The following is a 21,986-nucleotide window of genomic DNA, read 5'->3' on the forward strand; positions in this document are numbered from 1 at the left end:
AGTGACCCTGCAATCTTGCCAAAGCAGGCAGAAGCTGGTGGTTGGTTGATCTCCTGGTGTCATTTTTGGGACAGAAAAAAGGAAGATTTAAATCAAGACCATTCTGATGTGCTGTTTCCTAAAGGTGTCCCTTGGGTCCCCCTGCCGTGCTGCTAAATAATGTGACAGGTCCTGCTCTTTTGCCTTTCAGGTTGACCTCAAGGTCCAAATCTGTGGACAGGTCACATGAAGAGTTTCCCAAAGAGTTAATGGAGGACTGGAGCACGATGGAGGTGTGTGTGGACTGCAAGAAGTTTATTTCAGAAATCATCAATTCAAGCCGGCGCAGCCTATCCCTGGCCAACAAGCGAGCCAGGTTAAAAGGGAAAACACAATCCTTCTACATGGCGTCACCGGGAACCTCCGAATACTGCCCCTCTGAAAGGACTATCAATGAGATCTGAGCCTTGTGCCTTTTGCTTTGCTTTTGTCTTCATGAGGTCATCATCCATGAGCAAAGTCACTGAAACCGGATTATCATTCCGTTGCTTCGTTTCACGTGACTGGCTTGAATTTGCATTAGATCACAGGGTTTCCTACTGCAGTGGTTCCCAGAGACACAGAATGCGTTGTTTAGATCTGTGTGGGAGGGTACACAATGGGTCAGCTGCTCGCACTGGAAGAAAAACAATAGTTTGAAATTGTTGCCTCTTTTGTATGTGTGTGTTGAAACTAGAAAGCCTTTTCTTGCTTTCAGTCTTTTTTTAACCATGCTTTGAATCATTTTCCAGGAGACGAGCTGCAAACATACCTTTTCGTGGAGAACCAAATCTAACAAAGCATCAGTGTTAGCACAGTAGCAAACAGTATGTCATATTGGCATTACCACCCTAGTAATGCTCATGTCCTAGTCGAAACAACAAAGGGTCGTATCGCACACCGGACGCGGAGCGTGAGTGACTGTAGTCAAACCCATCTTTCTTTGCACTGTTTTGATTGCTCTGAGATCAGGGTTCAGCACAGCACTCCACAGCAGCTGTGTCCTGGGGCAAGATACACGACAAAGCTCTTCACCAGTGTGGGTGCCATTCCCCTGAGCTGCTGTACTTTTTAAGCCTTAGTGTACTTCTAAGTATCTCCTGAGCGGGTTTTAGTAGTTTACTTTCTATCTATCTTGAATGTATGATGCTGACTACCAGTAGCAGTGAATTTTAGTGTAGACAGAGTTGTACAGTTTATGGGGAGGATGGGAAATAAGGGAGGCTTCTAGTTGTAACTGACTACCTGTAAAGTTGGTTACTCAGAGAAAACGGTGGGTAAGGTGTACATTTGTATTATAGTGGAGCACACAAATACTTCTACAGTTATGGCTGACAGCATATTCACTGAGAACCCCATTTTTCCTGGGGTTTATAACTTGGCTGTAAAAACTCGTATTCTGCTGAAATTTGGGACGGTGCTGTCTCAGATTGGGAGCGATCTTTTCTTTAATCCTTTTTCATTCCTTTTCCCTTTTTTAACTCACTCACAAGAGTGCTAGGCTGCTTGTTCAGAGGTTCCAGCAATGTTTCAGCGTTAACTGACATCTCATGCTTTTTTGCACTTTTTTTTATACTCAGAATACTTTTGTTTTTAAACCCAGGCATAGCCAGAGTTTAGTCAGTAATTTGGGGCCGGCTCATTTTGGGATTTCAAAGCAAGCTGACGTAGCCAAGTTACTCATACTTGAAAATCAACTACTGTAACTTTTTCATAATTTTTTAATACCCTGAGGCATATTTAATCTCTATATAGCAGTGTATGATAGAATGACATAACAATAGAATGACAAAACAAAAAGTTTCAGATCTATTTATTAACATTTCTATACTTCGGATTAATGAGAGATACCTCAGAACTGCTCCAAAGTAGCTGGGACTGGATTCCCCATAACATGGTTTTAAAGGTGTAGTAGGCAAAACAGATTCTCCTCTCCAAATCTCCCTCTGGTGAGGAACAGTGCGGGGCTGTGGGGCACCAGGGCTGCTTGATTCTATTCAGTGTACAATCCAGGGCTCCAGTCCCACTGCTGGCCGCCTCCTGCTGCCCAGAGCACCAAGGCTTCTCCTTCAGAGTGTATTTGCATGTTACATTGCAGCCTTTGGAGCAGCCGCTCATATCTTCTAAGCTGATTTGAAAAGCACATGCAAAAGTCACCTTAAACCTTCCCAGGGACTCGCCTGTCCTTATTTTTCTTTGAACACCCCCTTGAAACATGAGAATTTTTGCCTATGCGGGGCTTATTGAAATAATGGGTTTATTTGGTTCTGAACCATTGCAAGCAGGAAAAGCAGAGCTCTCCTCCATAGCTGTCCCATTAAGGTGAGGTGTCAGGGCCCCCTCCTCAGGGTACCTCTGGAAAAGTGTTTTGCATGCACCTGGAGTACTGGCATGAGTTGAGGATGTAGGATTGCAGGAGGTGAGCAGCACAGGCTGATTTGAAAGCTCTGCAGCTGCTGGAAGGGTCACCTGATCTCAGTCACATCAGCACTTTTTCTTGTTTCTGTGCCAAAACCTGGCCGTGTGTTTGCTGCACAATGCATCAGGAAAACCAGACTGAAGGAAATGCAGGAAGTCTCACTTTGCATCTCCCCTGTTGTTGTCCTGGTCATTTTACCCTGGAAATGCCCCAGCCACGTGTTCCAGTTGCTCAGTCCTCTGCTCGTAGTCCTCTTCCATGGCATCCTCAAGCCTCTCAGGTGCAGGGTATCCAGCATGTTTATTTTCCCCTCTGAGAGAGATTTAGGCCGTTGCAGAGCAGGCAGGACCAAGGACTAAGTAAATCCTGAGCGTGCAAATGAGTCCCTCACAGCATCCCTGTGCCACCGTCCACCCTGGCAGAGTGCAGGGCAGCGCTGAGGAAGCAGTGGAGCCTGAGGATCCAACCTCTGCCCGCCATGGCTCAGCCTGGGCTCTGCCGTGCTGGGCAGGGCGCAAACGCTGGACAACACCACAGTTGTACAAACTGCTCCTTGTTGCTCACGCAGAGCTGCCGCGGGGCAGGGCCTGGATAACCTTCCTTTTTTCCCTGGGAAAAACCCTTTGGGCTGCTGGCACATGCCATGGCAGGCTCCAAAAACCATGGTACGGAGGGCTGCCTCTCCCCTTCCTTCCCATCCCTTCCTCCCCAGCACAGTTGCTCCACATTATCCTGGCATTTCGTCCCGCAGAAGAGCACGCAGCAGGCTGGTTGGTCGGGTGCAGCTGAAGGAGCTGGGCTCTTCTGGCTGCCGGGCTCACTGCAGAACTGGCTATTTTTTAGCTTTCCATCTTGCTGCTTGTGCTCGCATCCCAAATCCACTGCAGCCATTCGCCTGCGCATCCTGCGGTGCTGCCTGGCACGTCCTAGTTACGCTCCGAGCTTCACATCAGCGTCAGAGGATGAAATCAGAAGCTTGTAAATATGTGTAATATATTTAATACTTAGGAAGTCTCCATCAATCACGCAGTGGGAATTGACTTTCCCATGATGTTTTAAAAAGGAAATGAGTCTTATTTATGTGTGTTGGCTGTTATCTTCGTTAGAGTTAAAGCATTCAGCCCCCTAATACAGTTTGCACTCCACAAGCATTTTAGCTTGAATTACTGCTGACAAGAATGCAGGACCAGCACAGCAAGCTCCCTGCCATGAATTTTAAAATCTTCTATTTTGTTTTAGCTTTATTAATATGCCCAGGGTCTGTTTGAATATCCCGTAGGAGACCCAAGAAGTTAAAAATGCCACTGGCAGCATCGGTCTTGTTGTTCTGTATGTGAACCTGGTGGTGGAGAATTCAGAACCAGCTCTGCTGCTTGCTGGTGATGGAGGAAGTGAGCAGGGCTGTGCTGCAGCTCTCACACACAGCTTCCAAACGTTCATGGTGACAGTGGTGCTGGGCAGGTTTCTTGGTTTTTTCCCTTTCCCCATTACTTCCTTTATACAGGAGGGGTGTTACCTGGCAAAAATAAAAAGCCTTTCCATTATAGCCCTTGTCTGTGTTAATTACTGATGTGGAAGCTGATTTAAAGGTTCTGCCTCTTTCCTTTTTCATGCTTTTATAGTTCTGTAAGATCAGTCAGATGCGTCTTTTGGCAAAGAATTGTTAATGAGAATGATCGAATAACAGCAGAGCACTGGCTGGGCTGCATGGAGGGAGGGAAACGTCAAAGCACTCTTAGAATAGCAATAAAACTGCTTGTTTAACTCCAGAGATGCCATTAGCACCCACGCATCACTCCCAGCCTCCTCCCTCCGTTACCAGCGTGTTGCTGCTTCCAGCACTGACGGTGTGTAGCTGAGGCTCATCCTGCATGCAGCACAGGCTTCGGGAGTTCTCCATCCCTCATCTCTGGGAGAGAAATGCTGCAGTCTTTTGGAGAAGTTTTTGATTGATTGTTTTGAGTTTTTAAACCAGAAGTGGACAGAACATTTTTAGCACAACTATTACGTTGTTCTCTTTCAAGCTCTCCTTTTTCCCCAGGCAAGTTCAGCATCAGCTTCCACAGGTAGCTACTGGCTGCATGTTCTATAGGTTAAAACTAATGTAGAAGTTCCAACTTTAGACTCCCGCTGGCTACTTTCACACTTTACCTCACCCAGCAGCTCTGTACATCTTTTAGGAATGTCTTTCTTATGAGCTCAGTCTCACCAGTGATACAGTGACAGCACACAGACATGGGAGAACGGTGCTGCGACCGCGCGCTCTGGTGCTATGGCGTATGGATTATGTTAATGTAATGTAATGTAGAATCTTACAGTGTTTCCATGTTGACAACCTGGAGCTGCTCTGGTTTATTTCTTCTTTTGTATGTATGTATCTTAAGGCCAATCTGAGAATGTTTATTAATATCGACTCCAGCTATAAAGATCTGTTTGGTTGTTTCTGTCTGATTTTTACTCCTGTTTCAGATTTTGTGGGGTACCTGCTCTTCACCAGAAGTTCTTGGTAGGAGAGCACCAGAGAGGAGCGTTAGCTCAGGTTGATATCATAGAATCATTGAATGGTTTGGGTTGGAAAGGACCTTAAGATTGTCCAGTTCCAATCCCCCTGCCATGGGCAGGAATGCCTCACCTTAGACCTTGTTGCCCAAGGCTCTGTCCAGCCTGGCCTTGAACAAAATACACACAACCCATTTCCTGACACGTTTAAGTTCACGAGCACTGTCCTCATGGCAGCTCCAGGGAGCCCAGCACCACAGTCCCCTCCTGCTGAGAGAGCTGATGCCTGCTCCTGTGCACAAAGGGTGGGCACCAAGTGGCACCACAAGCTCCAGCAGCCCAGAGCTAGGACAAGTGGTGAGATTTGTGCCCCAGGTCCCCATCTTCGAAAATGGTTGACAATTGGTGGTACAACTGTTTAAAGCGTTTTGAGAGCTGCTGCTGAAGAGATGAATTTTACTACAGTAGTCTGCATTCAACCCATGTCACAGGGCATCATCAGGAGATGGAGCTGAATAGTTACAAAATAGACACAGCAAATTGTATGTGGCGGTGGCTTTGTGTGTTTATTTGCACTCGACTGCAATTCAGTGACTTCAGTTTGCTCTTGGTGGGGCTGTTATGCATTGGCAGTGCCGGGCTGAGCTGAGCTGATGCAGGCAGCCAGTGCTCTGCAGCCTGAAAAGACAACACATGCTGCTGCAGTCTGCAAAGCAGAACAAGTCTAGAGAAAGCCATTTGGAACAGACCTTTTTCAGGCTGATAGAATTAAAAACACATTTTAAAGCAGATAGATAAGATAGTCTTTTTAGGTGCCAGGCTTGTTCACAGGTGGAAAAGACCCAGCGATGCAAGGAGAGGCTGCATGCCAAACAATGCAGCATGGGTTTGTCAGATTGGATTTTAGGGGGCTGCTGAATTGAAGGACACAGGCATGAATTCGTGCAACTTCAGCAGGGGATTGGCTTTCAAAGCTGGGAGGAAACAAGCGCCAGCAGAGAGGCTGCATGCTCATGGCCCCGCTTACAGGACATGTAGAGGCCAAGGCCCAACTTTGGTCTGGGCATTTAAGATAGGCATCCAGCTGTGGAGGGAAGAGGTGGTTACACTCCCTGTGAATCAGAAAGCAAAACAAAGAATGAGGAGGGCATTTGAACTATATTATTTCTCTTAAAGCTGGTTCCCTCTACCCAGGCCCCTCCTTTGGTAAAGGGGAAAAAAGAAAATCCCAAACAGGAGATGCACTTTTTGAACACTAATATGGACCAAAGCACAAACCCTTCCCCTTTGACTTTCTTCTGCTTCTGTGCTGTCACTGCACCTGTCAGTGCAGCTTCAGGTACACCAGGGGCATCAGCTCTGATAAAGAAAGGCAACAGAATTGTCTTTTGCTTGTTTTCATGTTATGTGGTACTGAAATGCATTTCTTGTTTATGCATTACTAATAAAAAGTTCTTTAAAATAATACTGCATTGCTCACACTTTCTTGAGCCAACCATAGAGACACTGAGCACCCTTTCTTATACTGCACCGCTGGTAAGGACACATTCCACATTTGTGTGGCCAGGTAGAGCCCCAAACCTTTGCTGCTGCAGGATTTAACAAGGTTAGACACAAAATAAAAGAATAAGAAGGGGAAGTATTGTGCCAGCAGGGACCCAAATGAGGAACCCCTACTGATGGTCTTACCTGCAGGTGCCTTCTAGTAAATTGAGAATCATACCTCAGTCACCTCAGCTGTGGAAAAATGAAGAGGACAGGACTTGTGCTTCATAAAAATGCCTCTTCACTGAATAAATCCATAGGAAAAGCATGACCCAGATCTGGAGCTGGATTAAAAGGCCAGCCCATAACCTGCATGGCTCTGATCAGTGGCAAGTGGTGTGGGTGGGGTAAGAAGAGAGCTTATGAGAGAAATCAGGTCTGATTTACAAATCAGTTTAGATGACTCCTTCCTGTTAGCAGCAAAATGAAGCAGCTGCTGGACTCAGTTCAGGCACAGAGGATGCCTGCAGAGCTTTTGACCAGCACCGTGTGTGGCTTGCAGTGAGCTCCTGGGCTCCAGCACACACTGACCCCAGTAAATTTTCTTCAGCCTTCTCTGAAAACCAACAGCCCGTTTCACATCACAGCAGTTACACCCAGAAGTGTTTTTTTAAACAGAGGATGTCATTTATTTAAGATAGCACCCTAGTGTACACAGACACTTCACAGAGTCCTGCCCTTCACAGCTTACAATCTAGGAAGACACAGGAATAGGAACGGTGTTACCCACTGCTCCACCTGAGGATGTAAAGGAAAAGTGTCACATCACAGAATGTCACTGGTCATCTCAGTGCTCCTTTATTACATCATCAGATACAACAATTCCTGGTACACCTTATGTGCTGCATTTCAGTGCCTTCCATTGTGTTAAGTGTCTTTACAGAATACCACAACTTATACTAGGATTGCCCCTTTTCCTAATAAATATGACTTTTCCCTCATCATGCCTGCTGACCTGACGGGGGGAAAGAAGAAAGCAGGGTGGGGGAGCATGGAAGACTTACACTGACACAAGGACAAGTCAGGAAAATAAGAAAATGGATAATCTACACAAAACCCATTACACACAAGAGCATTTGATTACACTGTTTTAGGTTAATGCTTTTTGTTGCTAACATGAGCCTGTCTGCGCTAACATGAAAACCAGACATTAACCAGAAACCAGAGTTTACCTCAAGTCTGGTATCTTCAACAGCTTTAAGATCCTTCAGGGCCAAGTGATCACAAACAGGCCCATTTGCCATGCTCTGGGAACCACTGTTGCCACGCTCTCTCACTGTTTCCCTGCAGTCATCCTTCCAACTTCATCCTTTTCCAGCTTCATCCTTCCACAGCAGGCATGTGCAACACAGCTGCAGTTACTATGGAGGGTGAGCAGCCCCACTTCTCACCAAGCTGCAGACCCAATATGCTGGCACTAACTCCTTCTAACCAAACCACCTCCCTACACCCAAGCCCCCACTCCCTTTCCCTTGAATTGCAACCTAACGGCTGAGAAACACTGAACTGCAAACCTCAGTGCCTTGAACAACAGCAGCAAACATCCTACCTCCCCAACACACAAATCTTTAATTCTGTTTTCACCCCACCAAGTGCAGAATTCTTACTCAAAATGGCACTTGCCACCCGTTAATGAGCATGGCTACATGTGCTGAGCTTCCTTCTGCTTGGTCCTTCCCCCAGTCCCACAAGCAGCCTAGCACTTCCCCTCACATGCAGCTTTCTGGCTTTGACAGACACCTCCATCAATGCACATGACACAAAACTGACTTCAGAAATATTTTTTAGCCACTTCCAGTAAATAAGGGGAGTTTCCCTAGGGATGGACCAAGAGAAGCAATTACAAAGGTAGGGGTTTTTTTGCACCAAGGGTCAACTCAAGACTGTAACAGTGACAGAACTGGAGTGCTTCAGAAACAGTGTCATGCACAGCAGGGCTGAACATACAGTTACAGATCCTATCAGATCCCATAGAGAAGAGTCAGATGGTCAAGGGAGAAGAAGGGTGGGTGCCCCGTATCCAAACTAGATGGGCAGAAAGCAGGAGAGTAAAAGCGTACATGAAAGCTAACAGGAAATTAAAAAGCAATTCACCTGCTAAACACTGGAGCCTGCTTGGTCCCAAGTGTGAGCACTGGTCCTTTGTACACACTGGAAAAATGAGCAGCCACGGAAGGTGCAGTAATGTCACCTAGCCCAAAGACAAGGTGAGAGCAGCAGCACTGCCCAGCAATGCAGAAAAGTAGCTGGGTGATGGAACTGGCTTCTGGAGGAAATTAGTCTTTTTCCTACCCAAAGTTTCCCCACTCCCATTTAGCCTAGAGAAAAGCAGAAGATGACTGAGCACAAGCAGGCAAGGTAGTGATCCATAGCAAGTGAGCTGCAGACAAACTGGACACCCAAGCACTAAGCCATAGAGTTCACAAGATGCATGAAATGCAGAGTGGAAGCAGCCCAAAATCAGTGGGGAATGAAACAGAACAGAGATGCTGCAACACAAATAGGTAAGGATTTGTTTCTGGAAGAAGGAAACAAAGTGCAAAGGATGTAATCCAGAAAACTGATGGATAATTAATATTGACCTAAGGTGCAGCAGAGGAGTTTGGCCCTGAAGAGAACATAGAAGCCTGTGGTGGCTTTCCTGGGACACCAGCTATTGCTGGTAGGTGCTATACACAAATCAGGTTTAAGATAATACTAAGTAACTATTCCAAACCTGACTCAAGAAGCAGCTTTCGACAATCCTTCTTGCAAAGCAAAGCAGTACATGAACCTCTCCAAAGACTTTTCTACCCCCTGACAGTTATGTTTTCATCATCTCCAGTAGGCATGTATGGAAATGCTGCAGTACAGGTTTCCACATGCACAGACACTTACTCATCTTTTCCTTTTGTTTGTAGAGCTCGGCCATGGCTGCACTCGCCTTCCCAGCTGAATGCCACCAGGAGCTAGAGCATCTTCTGCATTTCTTTTCCAGGAAGTGGCATCGCTCCTCTGGGAAGCAGTCAGCAACTGACCTGCACCAAAGCTATCCAATGTATCTTCTGGAAAGGAGCTGCTGTCAGCCTTTAAGCTCTAAATTTCTGTTCCAAAATAAGAAAGACTTTAGATCCATATAAAAAGAGCAGTGTAAATGTTAGCTACTAATTTAATTGCTTTGAACTAATGTATACATAAGTACTTTTAAATTAAGTTTATTCATTAGGATCATGTAATTTAGTCAGACTACAGTTACACCCAAATTAATGTTCACTTTCAAACTACCCAGAATACAAATGCTGAAACTCCCCTTAAGCTACAGACACTTTAAAATTACCAGATCAAAACAGCGACCAGAACTTTGCTCTTCTAGTTTTTTCAGAAGTTACTCATGCTGTTTAACAGCTTCCTAAACACCTACTTGCCACTTGAATGAGTAAACATCCTTGCAACACTTAGCTCACTTTGTGTGAACACCAAAAATAAGTTAAAATGCCCTAACCACAAGGCTGTAAGAAACATATACTACATCTGGACCAAATACGAAAATGTTGTGAACATCAGAGAAGGTTAGGACTGGTATCTATATATTTCTGCATGCTTTATAGGAAGCAATTTCTGCAGTTACTGGAGTACCTTTCCAGATAATGAGAAGCATTTAAAATTATCCTAAAACCATTTTGTACCAATGTGGAAAAGCATTGAAAAAAATTCAGTTACGCTGGTAATCAGTAGTTAGTAAAAGCGCTCAAAAAGGAGAGTCCATTTGTTTTTCTTGTAGTCCTGTTTTCTCCGTTCAGGGCACGAAAAGTGCATGTTCAGGAAACTTTACCATCCCAGATTTCCTGCTTATTCCTCATTTCAGCTCTTCCGGTTATTGCATCAGTCTCTCCCTCAGTTAAGACAGGATGTGAAGAGCAAGGATCAGTGGAACAGCACAGTCTATTAGTTCAAGTAGCCCTCAAGTACCCTTGTTAGAGATAAATATGAGAAGTATTTTCCAGCACCTTCCAGGAATTACAACTCCTCTCCTCCTAGGGAGGGGAGGAACTAGGGCAAGTTAATAAATATGTAAATAAATTATACCCTTCTCCCCACCAAAAAACTGGTTTAGGCTATTAACATCAATAGAAACTTTATCTTTGTTTGGATACAAACATGTGAGAGGTAAAGTATCTCTGTGTCATGTTCAGGCAGCACTTTCAAACAAGATAAGAAAAGTTAGTACCACACAAGTTTTAGCTGCTTGGGATGATCCTCTCGATAAGGTATGTAATTCTATCATGTTCTGACTCAAGTAGTTCCCTTTAAGTGTCTTAAGACACTATCAGATTACAAAGCAGACAAAATTTAGTGCTATGGTACCTATCAAACCTTCACAGAGTGAATGTTCACATGGAAAACTCTTACTGCCACACATGCATTCTTTTCAAGTTCAAGTACAAAAAACCCAAGATGATGTAAATATAACATACTTTCAATCTTTGTTAGAAAAGGCACATTAGGCAGTTTCAAATGTGCTAAATGTTTTGTTTCCAGTGTTAAAAATGAATGATTTAAATAAAAAGAGCATCTGCAGGAGGTCAATTTAATCCTCAGTAGGCAACAGGAGCTGCTGTGGAGATGACAGATGAGGTTACTTTTCCGCTGATCCAGAAGTCTTATAAATATATAAAACTTGTGCAGATCAGCCTTGGCAGTCAGATCTACAAAGCAGTCTGGAAAATAAGACTCTTCTGTCACTTCCCTGGAATTTTTGGTTTCATTTTTCTGTTGACGCTGCTGCCATGGCTGGTTTCATGCCCTCACGTGTTGACTTCAGCTCCTCCAATTCTGTGTTTAGCTTGCTGATCACCCATTCCAGGGCATCCCGACCCTGCCAGGAAAATACTGGAATTTAGGATGAGAACACATACACCACCACTGCTCATGTTTCTATAGTTTTTCCTCTGTCAGACATGGAATTTGTTTTCAAATTAATTTCATGCCCTGCATAGTTTAATACCAGATTATATTGATAATTTCTTAGCATCTTCTGATGGAAATTTCACTGCAAAGGCATTTGCTTAACCCATAAGCAAGGAGTAAATGCAATATTGGTGTGAGCTCCCAGTAGCACACCTCAGCAAAAAGCCTAATTCAGCAGGTAAGTTCCCCTATGTAAGAGTGAGGCTGTTTTTACTGTTTGCTGCTCCCAACCCCCAGAGAATATCAGCAAATTTATGGCAAAGTCTAGATCCTATTCTCAGATTCATTAACCAGGTTATATGTGCAGGTTTTGAGAAGATCCAGGACAAAGAAAGAGAGCCTTCCAAGTGCTCTTTGAAGTCGTAACTAACTGATTTGATACCTAGCAAGAGTTCAGAGATGGACTCACACTGAAGTCTACATACATGCACAGCAACCTTCAGCATGTAAAACAGACTAACTGGGAGGCTACAGCTGCATGTTTCATATCAAGGTATGGTCTTTCTCTGTTCAGTTCTCAGAGTGGGAGTGCTTCAAAGCTAGATACTGACAGTCAATGCTTTAGTAAGAGCTGGGAATGCAGCAAGATAAGCATGTAAAAAACCTATTACCTTAAGAAGACCCTGCAGCAGCTGCATCCCAATGACCACAAGATGAGCATGCAGCCAGATACATGATGAAGGCAAGAATATAAACAGAAGCACTTTAACTAAATAAAAGTGTAAGATTTCAGAGATCCACAATTGCAAAATAACAGCTTTTGCCAAAACAAGCAGATGGCATCAGAGCAGGAAAATGCCTGACCTTTTTTCTCTTAAAGAGAAGCCAAGAGACATTCACCTCTATTACCTTACTAAGAGTAAGAAGTACAAACTGTTGAGAGCAGTAACTGGGAGCCACAAGGCTCTGGCCAAGTCTAGAGGAGTTCTGGAGATAAAGGGTCTGAACCCCCAAAGTCCTAAGCCTTCAGGAGAGCCAGTGTCAGTGTTCAGGTCCTCTGCAGAGACTGAGGGAAAAGAGAGGAACACCCCTCCACACACACAGAGTTTTGTTCTGAACTATGACAGACTATTTTTGTTGCATGCATTAGAAGTGGCAAAGTGAACAAAGACCTCATAAAGTGTCCAGAACCTGCCATTGCTCATTATGAACTACTAAGCAAGAATCTGCATATACAGCTTTGAAAACCTCAAACAAACAAACAAACAAACAAGTCAAACCAAAACCCACACATACTTCTGAAGAAATTTTTTTGTGCCTAGAAACATTACTCTGGAATAATACAAAAAGCTCAGTTCCAGGCTGCAAAATGTAGTCTATTGAAAGAAATAAAGACTCTGTTTCTCTGTACGTTTTTCATATTACAGTGACTTGCTGAACAACACTAATTGCTATGATGTCTGCACTGGCAGGCAGTCCTTGATCTCAGAAAAGTCATCCACGTACCACAACATCCAGTTCAGTTCTCAGCCAGAGCCCAGAAAGGGGCATTCAGCTCTACCCAGAATTACCTCAAGAACTAGTCTGTTTAAGTTAACTTACTTCAAGATATGTTTTTAAAAATACGAAGAATATTCAACAAAGTGTGATTTAAATTGTCCTGTTTAAGCATGGGTTGCTAGAAAAAGTTATTAGAAGAATATGATTTAACTTCTGAGATCCTTCCATTTGAGCACCAGATTGACCATGCTTCAGCAGGTGGTAACTTCCACCATTCTGTGAAAGACCTGGAGACACCAGCAAAGCATGCATAAGAGCACCCAGGCAGAAGCAGCCATGAATTAGCTGAGTGGAGTGCTCAGTAAGAAAAAAAGTGGGGGGGAGAGAGCAGGAATCATCTCTCAGTAAGGATGCATTTAGATATTTAAAAGTCAGTTAAAATGTCCTGTCTTCGGTGACAAGTACAGAGAACTGAGTAAGCCAGCAACAGCTTAGATGTTGTATTTGTCTAATTGCATGAAGAAAACCTGTCAGAAAGTCAAACAACTTTGATGTAGAAAATGCTTAGTAGAAAAAAACTAATTAAACCATAGTGGTTTAGTTGATATATTTGTTGATAAGATAAAATGAATCTAAAAATCCATGACATTCAAATGGAGCATCAAGATATTTACTTAAGTTTTTGAGACTACACAGGTCTGCACATCTCTTTAGACCTGCATACACAATATACTATAGTTGGCAGCTAAACTTGTGATATTGGCAAGGAAGACTTCAGCAATATTCTGCACAGGCAACTAAGTTACAAATCTCAACCAGATGCAAAGCCTCCAAGTACTGTAGGACTGACCAGTTACCAGAAAAAAATCTGACAGAGGATTGGTCTATAAAGTTTCGCACTGTACAACAAATTCTGTAGTAAGTAATTAAGCAAGCACATTCATAACAAAGCATGCATATTATATTAGTCTTTACTGCATATGTTTGCAGTATGATGTGTTTGGCAGACCAAAGACTGCATATGAAAATCTGTTGGTGGAGCTTAAGTGACTGATAAATGCTAAGCCTTTGGAATTGATGTTTTCCAGATAAACAGCCATAAAAGCTTAGTGGAATGAGAACGTAAAAGCAAACACTGAGGGCATACACTGATCTCAAAGTAAGCAGTGTAGAAAACCCCATGTTCTTAACTAGAGGAAGCAGCATAATGGGGTTTTTTTTTGGGGTGTTGTTTTTTTGGGGTTTTTTTTGGGGGGGTTTTTTTGTTTGTTTGTTTTTTTTTGTTTGTGTTTTTTTTGTTTGTTTTTTTTGTTTGTTTGTTTTTTTTTTTGTTTGGTTTTTTTTTTTTTTGGTTTTTTTTTTTTTTTAAGGAATCTTATTAGTTCAAGCATAAGCCAATACAGGAATGACAGAAACAGGCTATACTGACTAGTGGGAGGAAAGCAGTTTGCACAGAGGCATCACAGAGGCAAGTACACTCAGTTCTCTCAACCTTGAAGTCACATTTTTTCATAGTCACATCGCTTGAGGGACACATCACTACCAGAATGAATGTAACTACAAGAGCAATGGAAAACACAAACAGCCTGGCATTCTGACAGCTTCAAGCTTCGTACAGACTTCCACAGAAGTTCACAGAAGGGCAACAATATTCCTCAGGCATAAGAAAAGCAAATACAATTTCACTCTGCAAAAGATCACCCCTGTTAGGCAATCTGTTTCAATAAATTAATTTTCTATCCTAAGAATACAAATCTGTTTCATTTTTATAATGCCAATTCCAGTCACTAACCAATTTATTCATTTCTTCAGGTGCCAGTTCGACATACTGAAATCACAGAAACTAGGACCAGATCAAACACTTGGTGGAGGGACTTATTCACATGCCTAGTTATCTGCAGTCATCATTCCACTTTCATTGGAAAGCAGTACAGTGTGGCACAAGACAGGCCTGCAGCAAGTTGACTGTCCAGTGGCACAAGATCCAGCCTAGATCGGACCTACTCTCATTCTCTGCAGCTGCAGTGTAATGAACATGTTTGCCATTCCTGTATGCAATGTATAGAACATACATGCAGGTTAATTTACGAAATTCACATGACAACAATCCATGCACATATTTGCTATAAAGCTGAAATGCTGTACCAAGAAGAATGCTGGCATTACCACTAGTTAGTAAACTGGAGATGTGGAGCACTGCTAGCTTAGAGCGCTTTCAGAATTTTGAATTATCCACTCAATAGCATCCCACCCCTGGAGTAACACAAAAAAGATTTACAACATATGGCAAATGATTTTCCATCATCAGTAAAAATAATAATGCATCATCTGCCACTTCTATCTCAGAGCAAAATCTCAACATTAACTTCCTATTTCTTCAGAACAATGAAACATTTATCAGCAACGTTTATGAAGTTTAAGTGGGGTGCTAAGAGCACAGAGGCACAGCACTATACGCAAGAAGAGCTAGTAATAGCAGAGTAGGTTTCTGCCTAGCAAGGAAAGTGCTGGTAAGAGCAAGTGCAAATTCTTGCCAAGTTCAACTCTCTGAAGAGACTCTTCAGTGAAACACACAGGACAAGGTCATTTTGATTTTCAAGAAGCTTGTAAGCCAGTGTGTTCCTTGAAGAAGAACAATCTTTAAAACAAATAAGAGCTCTCACACAGGCAACACCTGAACAGGTACCAAGAAATATTCACTCTTTCTCTGAACTCAGTAGAGACATGCAAATGTGACAGACGCCGCAAGAGGAATTCAACCAGCACTTTTAAGTGTGCCCAGCTGATCTGGCGATTCCAACTAGCTAGTGCTCTGCTATCTCCAACTCAGCCTGAAGTTTGGTTGTGAGCCAGGGTCTGGACTTCTCTTTCAAGAATATATGACCTTTACAGACTTTTAAATGGAAACTGGATCAGAGAAGAACTGTAATTTATCTGAAATACATTCTATCTGTGACTTTCAAACACAGAGAGCACTCAGCTAATAATTAAAGTTACTCTTCTTGTGTCTAGAAATTACTCATCTCTCCTTCCCCATCTCCCGATTTTAACCTGTTTTCCTTTCATTTTTGGAGAAGCACACAGAAGGGAGAAAAAGGAATCTCTCTCCTCTATGATCTAGTCAGTCAATGCCTTCTATCAGGTTGACTTACACTGCCTTGGTCAAGCAACATCTCTCACAAGGACAAAGGGCTGGCCAAAGCACAGGCTCCCTGACATAGTAAGAGTTACCTGGGCCAGATTCCCACTGTGCTGAACCTCCCCAGCAATGCAGAGTACGAACTCAGATTTCATGTGAACTCATCCTGCTGTTAAGTAATGATGCCTCTGCTTCTCTAGCAACTCCATTTCTTTCCCACCTTCCCCAAAGTAGTACAGGACGAAATGCTCAAGAATAAGCAGTCACATAGTTCTGCCCGTGCTGAAGTGCAGCTCCATGGCTGCAAGCCAAGTAGAAAAAGCAAGTGCAAGACAGAGGAGTTGGTGTAGTGTTACCTAAAAAAGGAAGCATAGTTTCACCTCTTCGAAGAATGTGCCTCTGCTTATACTACATTACTTTCAGCAAAGGCAAGGAGACAGCTCAGTAATGGATAGTAACTGGAACAAGTGGCAAAGCAGCATAGATAATATGCTAGCATTAACTGTTAAATCCAGATTATAAAGGCTGAAAAGGAAGTTATAGAATCATAGAATAGTTAGGGTTGGAAAGGACATTAAGATCATCTAGTTCCAACCCACCTGCCATAGGCAGAAACACTTCACACTAAACCATGTCACCCAAGGCCTCATCCAGCCTGGCCTTGAACACCGCCAGGGATGGAGCATTCACAGCTTCCCTAGGCAACCCACTCCAATGCCTCACCACTCTCACAGTAAAGAACTTCCTCCTTATATCCAATCTAAACTTCCCCTGTTTAAGTTTTAACCCATTACCCCTTGTCCTGTCACTGCAGTCCCTAATGAAGAGTCCCTCCCCAGCATCCCTTCAGGCCCCCTTCAGACACTGGAAGGCTGCTATGAGGTCTCCACACAGCCTTCTCTTCTCCAGGCTGAACAGCCCCAACTTTCTCAGCCTATCTTCATATGGGAGGTGCTCCAGCTCCCTGATCACCCTCGTGGCCCTCCTCTGGACTTGTTCCAACAGTTCCATGTCCTTTTTATGTTGAGGACACCAGAACTGTACACAATACTCCAAGTGAGGTCTCACAAGAAAAGTTATGTTCACTGCTAGAACTAACTCCTGGAAATAGGAAGTTAGTGTTTAAAAAGGTGCTTTGGAAGAAAAATATACCAAAAACCCAACAAAACAATACCAACTAGCAGTGTGCATATGCTATATATATATTATGTAGCATGCACACAGAAGTTTGTTTGTTCTGCTGTCCATTTCTAGTTAAAAAACAAAGATTTTGCCGTGAAACCTTTTCATACTTTGGGAAATTACATTCTAGTTGCTGAGTTCAAACTGTGCACAAAGTTTAGTGAAATTAAATGTAGTATTCAGGACACGTGATTGATGTTACTATTTTAACAAAAAGAAAAGTAGGAGTGGGAAGAGAGAGAGAGAAAACAGACTAAAGATGTACCTTTCTGGCATTGGAAGATATTGTGTTTGCCATTAAGCTTTCCAGATAACTGCTCAAGCTAATGCCTTTAACAGTAATAATTGCTTCTTGAGTTAGCACAGTTCTGTAAGAGAATAAAGAAAAGTTAACACCTAAAGTGAACTGGACTAACATAAATGTCTCCTATGTACAAAAAAGCACAAAAATATCCTTACTTACTTTTCAGGATTTTCAGGATGCGGCGTGTAAACCAGTCTCTCATCAACAGACACTAAGTTTGTGAGAGTAATCTTAAACAGAAAAAATAAAGCTTAAATCCTCACTTCCCGCCTTTCATTTTTCTGTTATCAACAGCACTACTCAACAATAGATCACTCAATGTCAGAGACTGAGCAGTGTGCATTGTATATAAAATCCAGAACACAGTCAATAAAAGGACCTATAAAGGGTGATGGATCTTCTCCTATTCTAGATCCAATTATATCAATCTAACTGCCTATTCACAGTACGAAGCACAAGCAGCTTTCCGTTTGTTTTCGCTGAATGTTGAATCTTATCTGATTTATAGCATGTGACCCAGAGAGGCTCTTCAAGACGAAGACTACCGTAACACTATTTGGACTGTACAGAAAATTAATACACCAGAAAGACAATGCATCTTGTACAGAGACAATGTTCTCCTACAGACAACTCCACTTTAAATCTGATAGTTACAAGCTCCCAGGATATAGCATTATACTTTATTTACATCTTGTGAAAAAAAGGCATTTCAAGTTATCACTTTTGTTGTAAATGGCAGCATAATGTAGAACAAGTTATTCATCTAAAATCAAACTACTTCATGGGAATTCTGAGAAATAGCCTTTAATTAAAAAAGAATCACAAATGTTTGATCCCAAAGTATTTAAAGTTTCCTGGTTTTGGAAAGAAGAAGGAGGAATAAAAAAGAGCCAGCTAACACGCCAACTAAGATGTGGAAATTGCCACCTCCTGATGAAAGATGCAAACACATTGCTAATCTAAATGTTAAAAGCAAAACATTTAATCTCCAGAACTAATTACCAGTAACTTCTTAAGCTACCACTCACATTAGTTGAGCAAAGCTCCATCTTTTTTTCCACTGGATCTACCACAGAATGTTCCTCAATATAAGTCAGAGTTCTACTTGTTCCTAAAATCTGAAAAGGAAGAAAAAAAAAATAAAGATAAGTACTAAAAACAAAACAAAAAAAAGCCACTGAAACACAAAAATGTCAAGTTTCTAGTGGCCCTAAAATAATAAAAGTAATTAACGGATACCACAACAGTGGGATCACTGGCAAGACTTACCTCCTTGCAGGTGGCATCAGCCATATAGCATAACACAGACCAGTTTGGAAGGCATGTATAGATGGACAGACTCAATAGACATATAAAGCCTACAACATATTCTAAACACTAGGTACACTAATTACAGCTTATGTGATATTTGTTGATTGTATTTCCTACAAATTAAGCTTTTACTTTGAATTCAGCTCCAGTTCTGGTGACGACATAAAAATGCATCACAGTCTTAGTAAACCATTACAACTGTCAAAGCGTACCGCTTTTACAATACTTGGCAATCCCCACTCTGTGCTGAGGAGACGGTGGCTATGCAACCTCCCCTGGTTATCAAGGGTTCTGTCAAGGACATCCACTCCTACCACACACGGATTCATTGGGTTGGGGTACTTTCTCATAGCAGCTTTGATCACTGTATCCCAGGGGTGTCTGTAAAAAGGAGACAGGATTTGTAATTATTTTGCATTTAATTGCAATTATTTAGACAACAATAAACCAGGGATCTAGGTTGTGTAGTATGGCACATGTTGTACAACTCGCTAGCTCCCAGAAGTCCCTTCAGAATACAGCAGTGCTTGGGAAAGGAATAAGAAAGTATTGACACACAAACAGAAAAAAAAAAAAAAAAAATATATATATATATATATACACTCCTTTCTCCAGAGTGAAGAAAGGAATTGTTAACCTGAGACTAACAGAAATGGGGTCAGGGAGCAACAGTCACAAATCACTATAAGTAACATTCCAATTAGCTTGCAAAAGCTCCACAATGACAGGGTAGCTGTCCACTGAGATGGCCCAATCATGGCTCGATGCATTTGAGAGCTCAACTAGAAAAGCCACCTGACCTAACATTTAAGTTAGCTCTGCTTACACCGAATAAATTCAAGAAGAAATCATTAGCTTCTGTTTCTTTGTGTAGCAAAAAAACAAAGTGAAATTTAATTTAACTAAACAAAAATAAATCAAGAAGTTCAAAATAAACAAAACCCCCAAAAAACAGATTTTCAGAAACTATATCAGCTCACTGCCTTAAAGTAAGCACCTATACTACTGCTTCCAGCAGCTTGTTAGCATGAATTACATTTATGGATACCTTTCTCAACACAGAACTGCTTTTATGAAACAAGTTTTGATAATTTCAGACTCCTGGGATCAGAGCAGCCCCACTCCTGGAGGCCAGGCTGCCCTGGCTCTTGTTGTGGGACTTTAGGTGCCTTCTGAAACAGAGGAGGACAGAGAAATTATGGCCTTGATCCAGTACAGAAATTCTGCTCAAAGCGATGATTTCTACACTCTGAATAACTCATAGATCAGGAACAAAAGGTTTATAACCTTTAAAAGTACCTTTAAAAATTTAGCTATTGGTATCTAAGTTAAGAAGGCTTAGGGGTGCCAACTTGCATGTAAGAGTTGCACTTAGGGCCCTAAATGGATTTGATTTTTAAGAACACTACTTTTAGTCTTAAAATAGGTTGGTACAGAAGGGCATCAACTGTACACCACTGCAAGAACAAACAGAAGCTTGGGAAAATAAGGTCCAACAAGAATGAGAAAAGGTCTTTTGGCTTTATTGGTAGAAGCAGGAAAACCAGAGCCCACAGTTCCTACATCAGAGGAAGAGCCGGAGGACCATTCCCTGTTACCTTCAGTGACTGTACATCACAATCAGCAGAAGATTCACAAACAGAAAATGACAAATTTCTGCTAAGTGTCCTTGAGGGATTTAAAGAGTCAGAGATCTGATAAGGAACAACAATATTTTATTAACGCCTGAACTATCTAATCCCAAACACATGATACTGTATATAGGGATGTTCTAGTATAGATCTTGATGAGAAAATGCCAAATAAAAATCAGGTTTGTTTCACAGGCATCAGATATTCATCTCAAACCCAGAACTTACACCACATGCAAGCAGCCTTTACAAGCCTCTGCTTGCCATTTCATTGCTACAGTTTGAATTCACAGAATCATAGAATGGCTTGGGTTGGAAGGGACCTTAAGGATCATCCAGTTCCAAGCCCTCTGCCATGGACAGGGACATCTCTCACTAGACCAGGTTGCTCAAAGCCCCATCCAGCCTGGCCTTGAAAATTCGGCTGTGCTAATGTAATTAAGGAAGTTTAAAACTGCACATATTTTAAGAACTATCACCCCTGGTGCTCTTCAGGATTTGAGTTTTAAGAGACCTGCAGCAGATGAGTTATTGGTGGCATTTAAAAAGCTGCACTGGAGCTGCTGCATCCTCCATGTCAGCTGCCTGGTAAATCTGGTTACATACCTGTTGATATGTAACAGTAACCTTTTGCTTACTGCTCCCTTGTTACACAAAAGTGGAACTGGATGGCCAGAAGCTGGTTCAAAACATCTTTGATGTGGAAAAAGACTGATAGTAAGAAAACTTAACTATCGCTTAATGTGTGTCTGCTAGGCATTTCTTTCAGAGCATCTGACAGCTAAGGTAAGATACACTGTCCCTCTGTCCACACCTCTTGGAACACATCGTCAAGTATGTCAGTAGTTTGGAATTTACGGTTTTTTTGGTGCGAAAAATATTTTTCCTTAAATATCCACATCTTTCCCAAGCAGTTCGGCTGTGGGACCACCCCAACACTACCACCGCCCAGTGGAATGGCATTTCTCGCAGCAAGCGGTGGGAGAAACTCTCGCACGGGAGCCCGACCACGCAGGACGAAGAGGCTGAACGTGATGAAGGACCCGCAGCGAGGGAAACACTGACGCACCGCCAGCCCACCCCGTCACTGGAGGGGTTTAACGCCGCCACAGGCCAGTCCCCCGTCCTCTCCCACCCGGGTTGCCTGTCAAGCCTTCGAGCCGGTATAACCGGTCAGGAGCTGCCGCTCTCAGCCTCCATCCCCCAGCCGCGCCCGCAGCATTTCCCATTTCCGCCCTTACCCGAGCAGGGACCTGCTTGCCCGGCACGGCCCGGCCCAGCCCAGCAAGGCGCCGGACAGCCGGCGGAAGGAGTGGTGCCGCTGTCCAACGGCCGTCGGCCGCGCGCGAGGGACTCGGTCCCCCCTCAGCCCTCCCCGCCCGGCCCCTCACCCGAACACATGCTCCGAGCTCCAGATCTTCATGGCCGCCGCAGTCTCTCCTCACGGCCGGAGGGAAGCAGAGCGGCAGCGATCCACGCTCAGCGGCTCCTGACAGCCCCGCGCCTGCCGGCCAGCGAGCACGAGCCGGGGGCAGAGCTCCGCGGGGCCGGC

At 43.1% G+C, this 21,986-nt stretch overlaps 2 protein-coding genes across 5 annotated transcripts in view; one reads left to right on the forward strand and one right to left on the reverse strand.

Annotated features, from left to right (window-relative positions):
• The window catches only part of SPIRE1 (spire type actin nucleation factor 1), a gene marked incomplete at both ends in the record, with an annotated part of 129,541 nt that extends 129,098 nt beyond the window's left edge, over positions 1–443 (forward strand). The window contains one exon of the mRNA XM_080611008.1: positions 191–443. Within this exon, the coding sequence (XP_080467134.1) occupies positions 191–443 (253 nt within the window). The remainder of the gene's footprint in view (positions 1–190) is intronic.
• A 5,116-nt stretch (positions 444–5,559) lies between these two features.
• Positions 5,560–21,933, reverse strand: PRELID3A (PRELI domain containing 3A). 4 transcript variants are annotated; one of them, XR_013956233.1, is made up of 7 exons: positions 21,826–21,933; positions 19,017–19,185; positions 18,522–18,611; positions 17,653–17,723; positions 17,455–17,557; positions 9,359–11,336; positions 5,560–5,614 (listed from the first exon to the last, which is right to left on the reverse strand). XR_013956233.1 is itself a non-coding variant. In XM_080610456.1 (6 exons), the coding sequence occupies exons 1-6, from the start codon at positions 21,855–21,857 to the stop codon at positions 11,223–11,225; spliced, it is 579 nt and encodes a 192-aa protein (XP_080466582.1). In that variant the 5' UTR covers positions 21,858–21,933; the 3' UTR covers positions 7,247–11,222. The 4 variants fall into 4 exon arrangements, 1 of the variants encoding a protein (XP_080466582.1); XR_013956234.1 differs by lacking the exon at positions 5,560–5,614 and adding an exon at positions 7,161–7,219 and having other exon boundaries at positions 7,654–11,336; XR_013956235.1 differs by lacking the exon at positions 5,560–5,614 and having other exon boundaries at positions 7,247–9,564; positions 10,147–11,336.
• Between the last annotated feature and the right edge of the window lie 53 nt (positions 21,934–21,986).

Source organism: Psittacula echo, assembly GCF_963264785.1.
Source record: "Psittacula echo genome assembly, chromosome: 2".
Classification (NCBI taxonomy): domain Eukaryota; kingdom Metazoa; phylum Chordata; class Aves; order Psittaciformes; family Psittacidae; genus Psittacula; species Psittacula echo.

What these genes read in the sequence shown, in the direction of transcription:
- PRELID3A (XM_080610456.1), bottom strand. Translation starts at nt 21,857, where the DNA reads ATGAAGATCTGGAGCTCGGAGCATGTGTTCGG. An exon ending in TGCCAAGTATTGTAAAAGCG is followed by an intron (nt 18,612 to 19,016) that starts GTACGCTTTGAC and finishes CTTCCTTTTCAG; the next exon opens with ATTTTAGGAACAAGTAGAAC. An exon ending in CATCCTGAAAATCCTGAAAA is followed by an intron (nt 17,558 to 17,652) that starts GTAAGTAAGGAT and finishes ATTCTCTTACAG; the next exon opens with AACTGTGCTAACTCAAGAAG.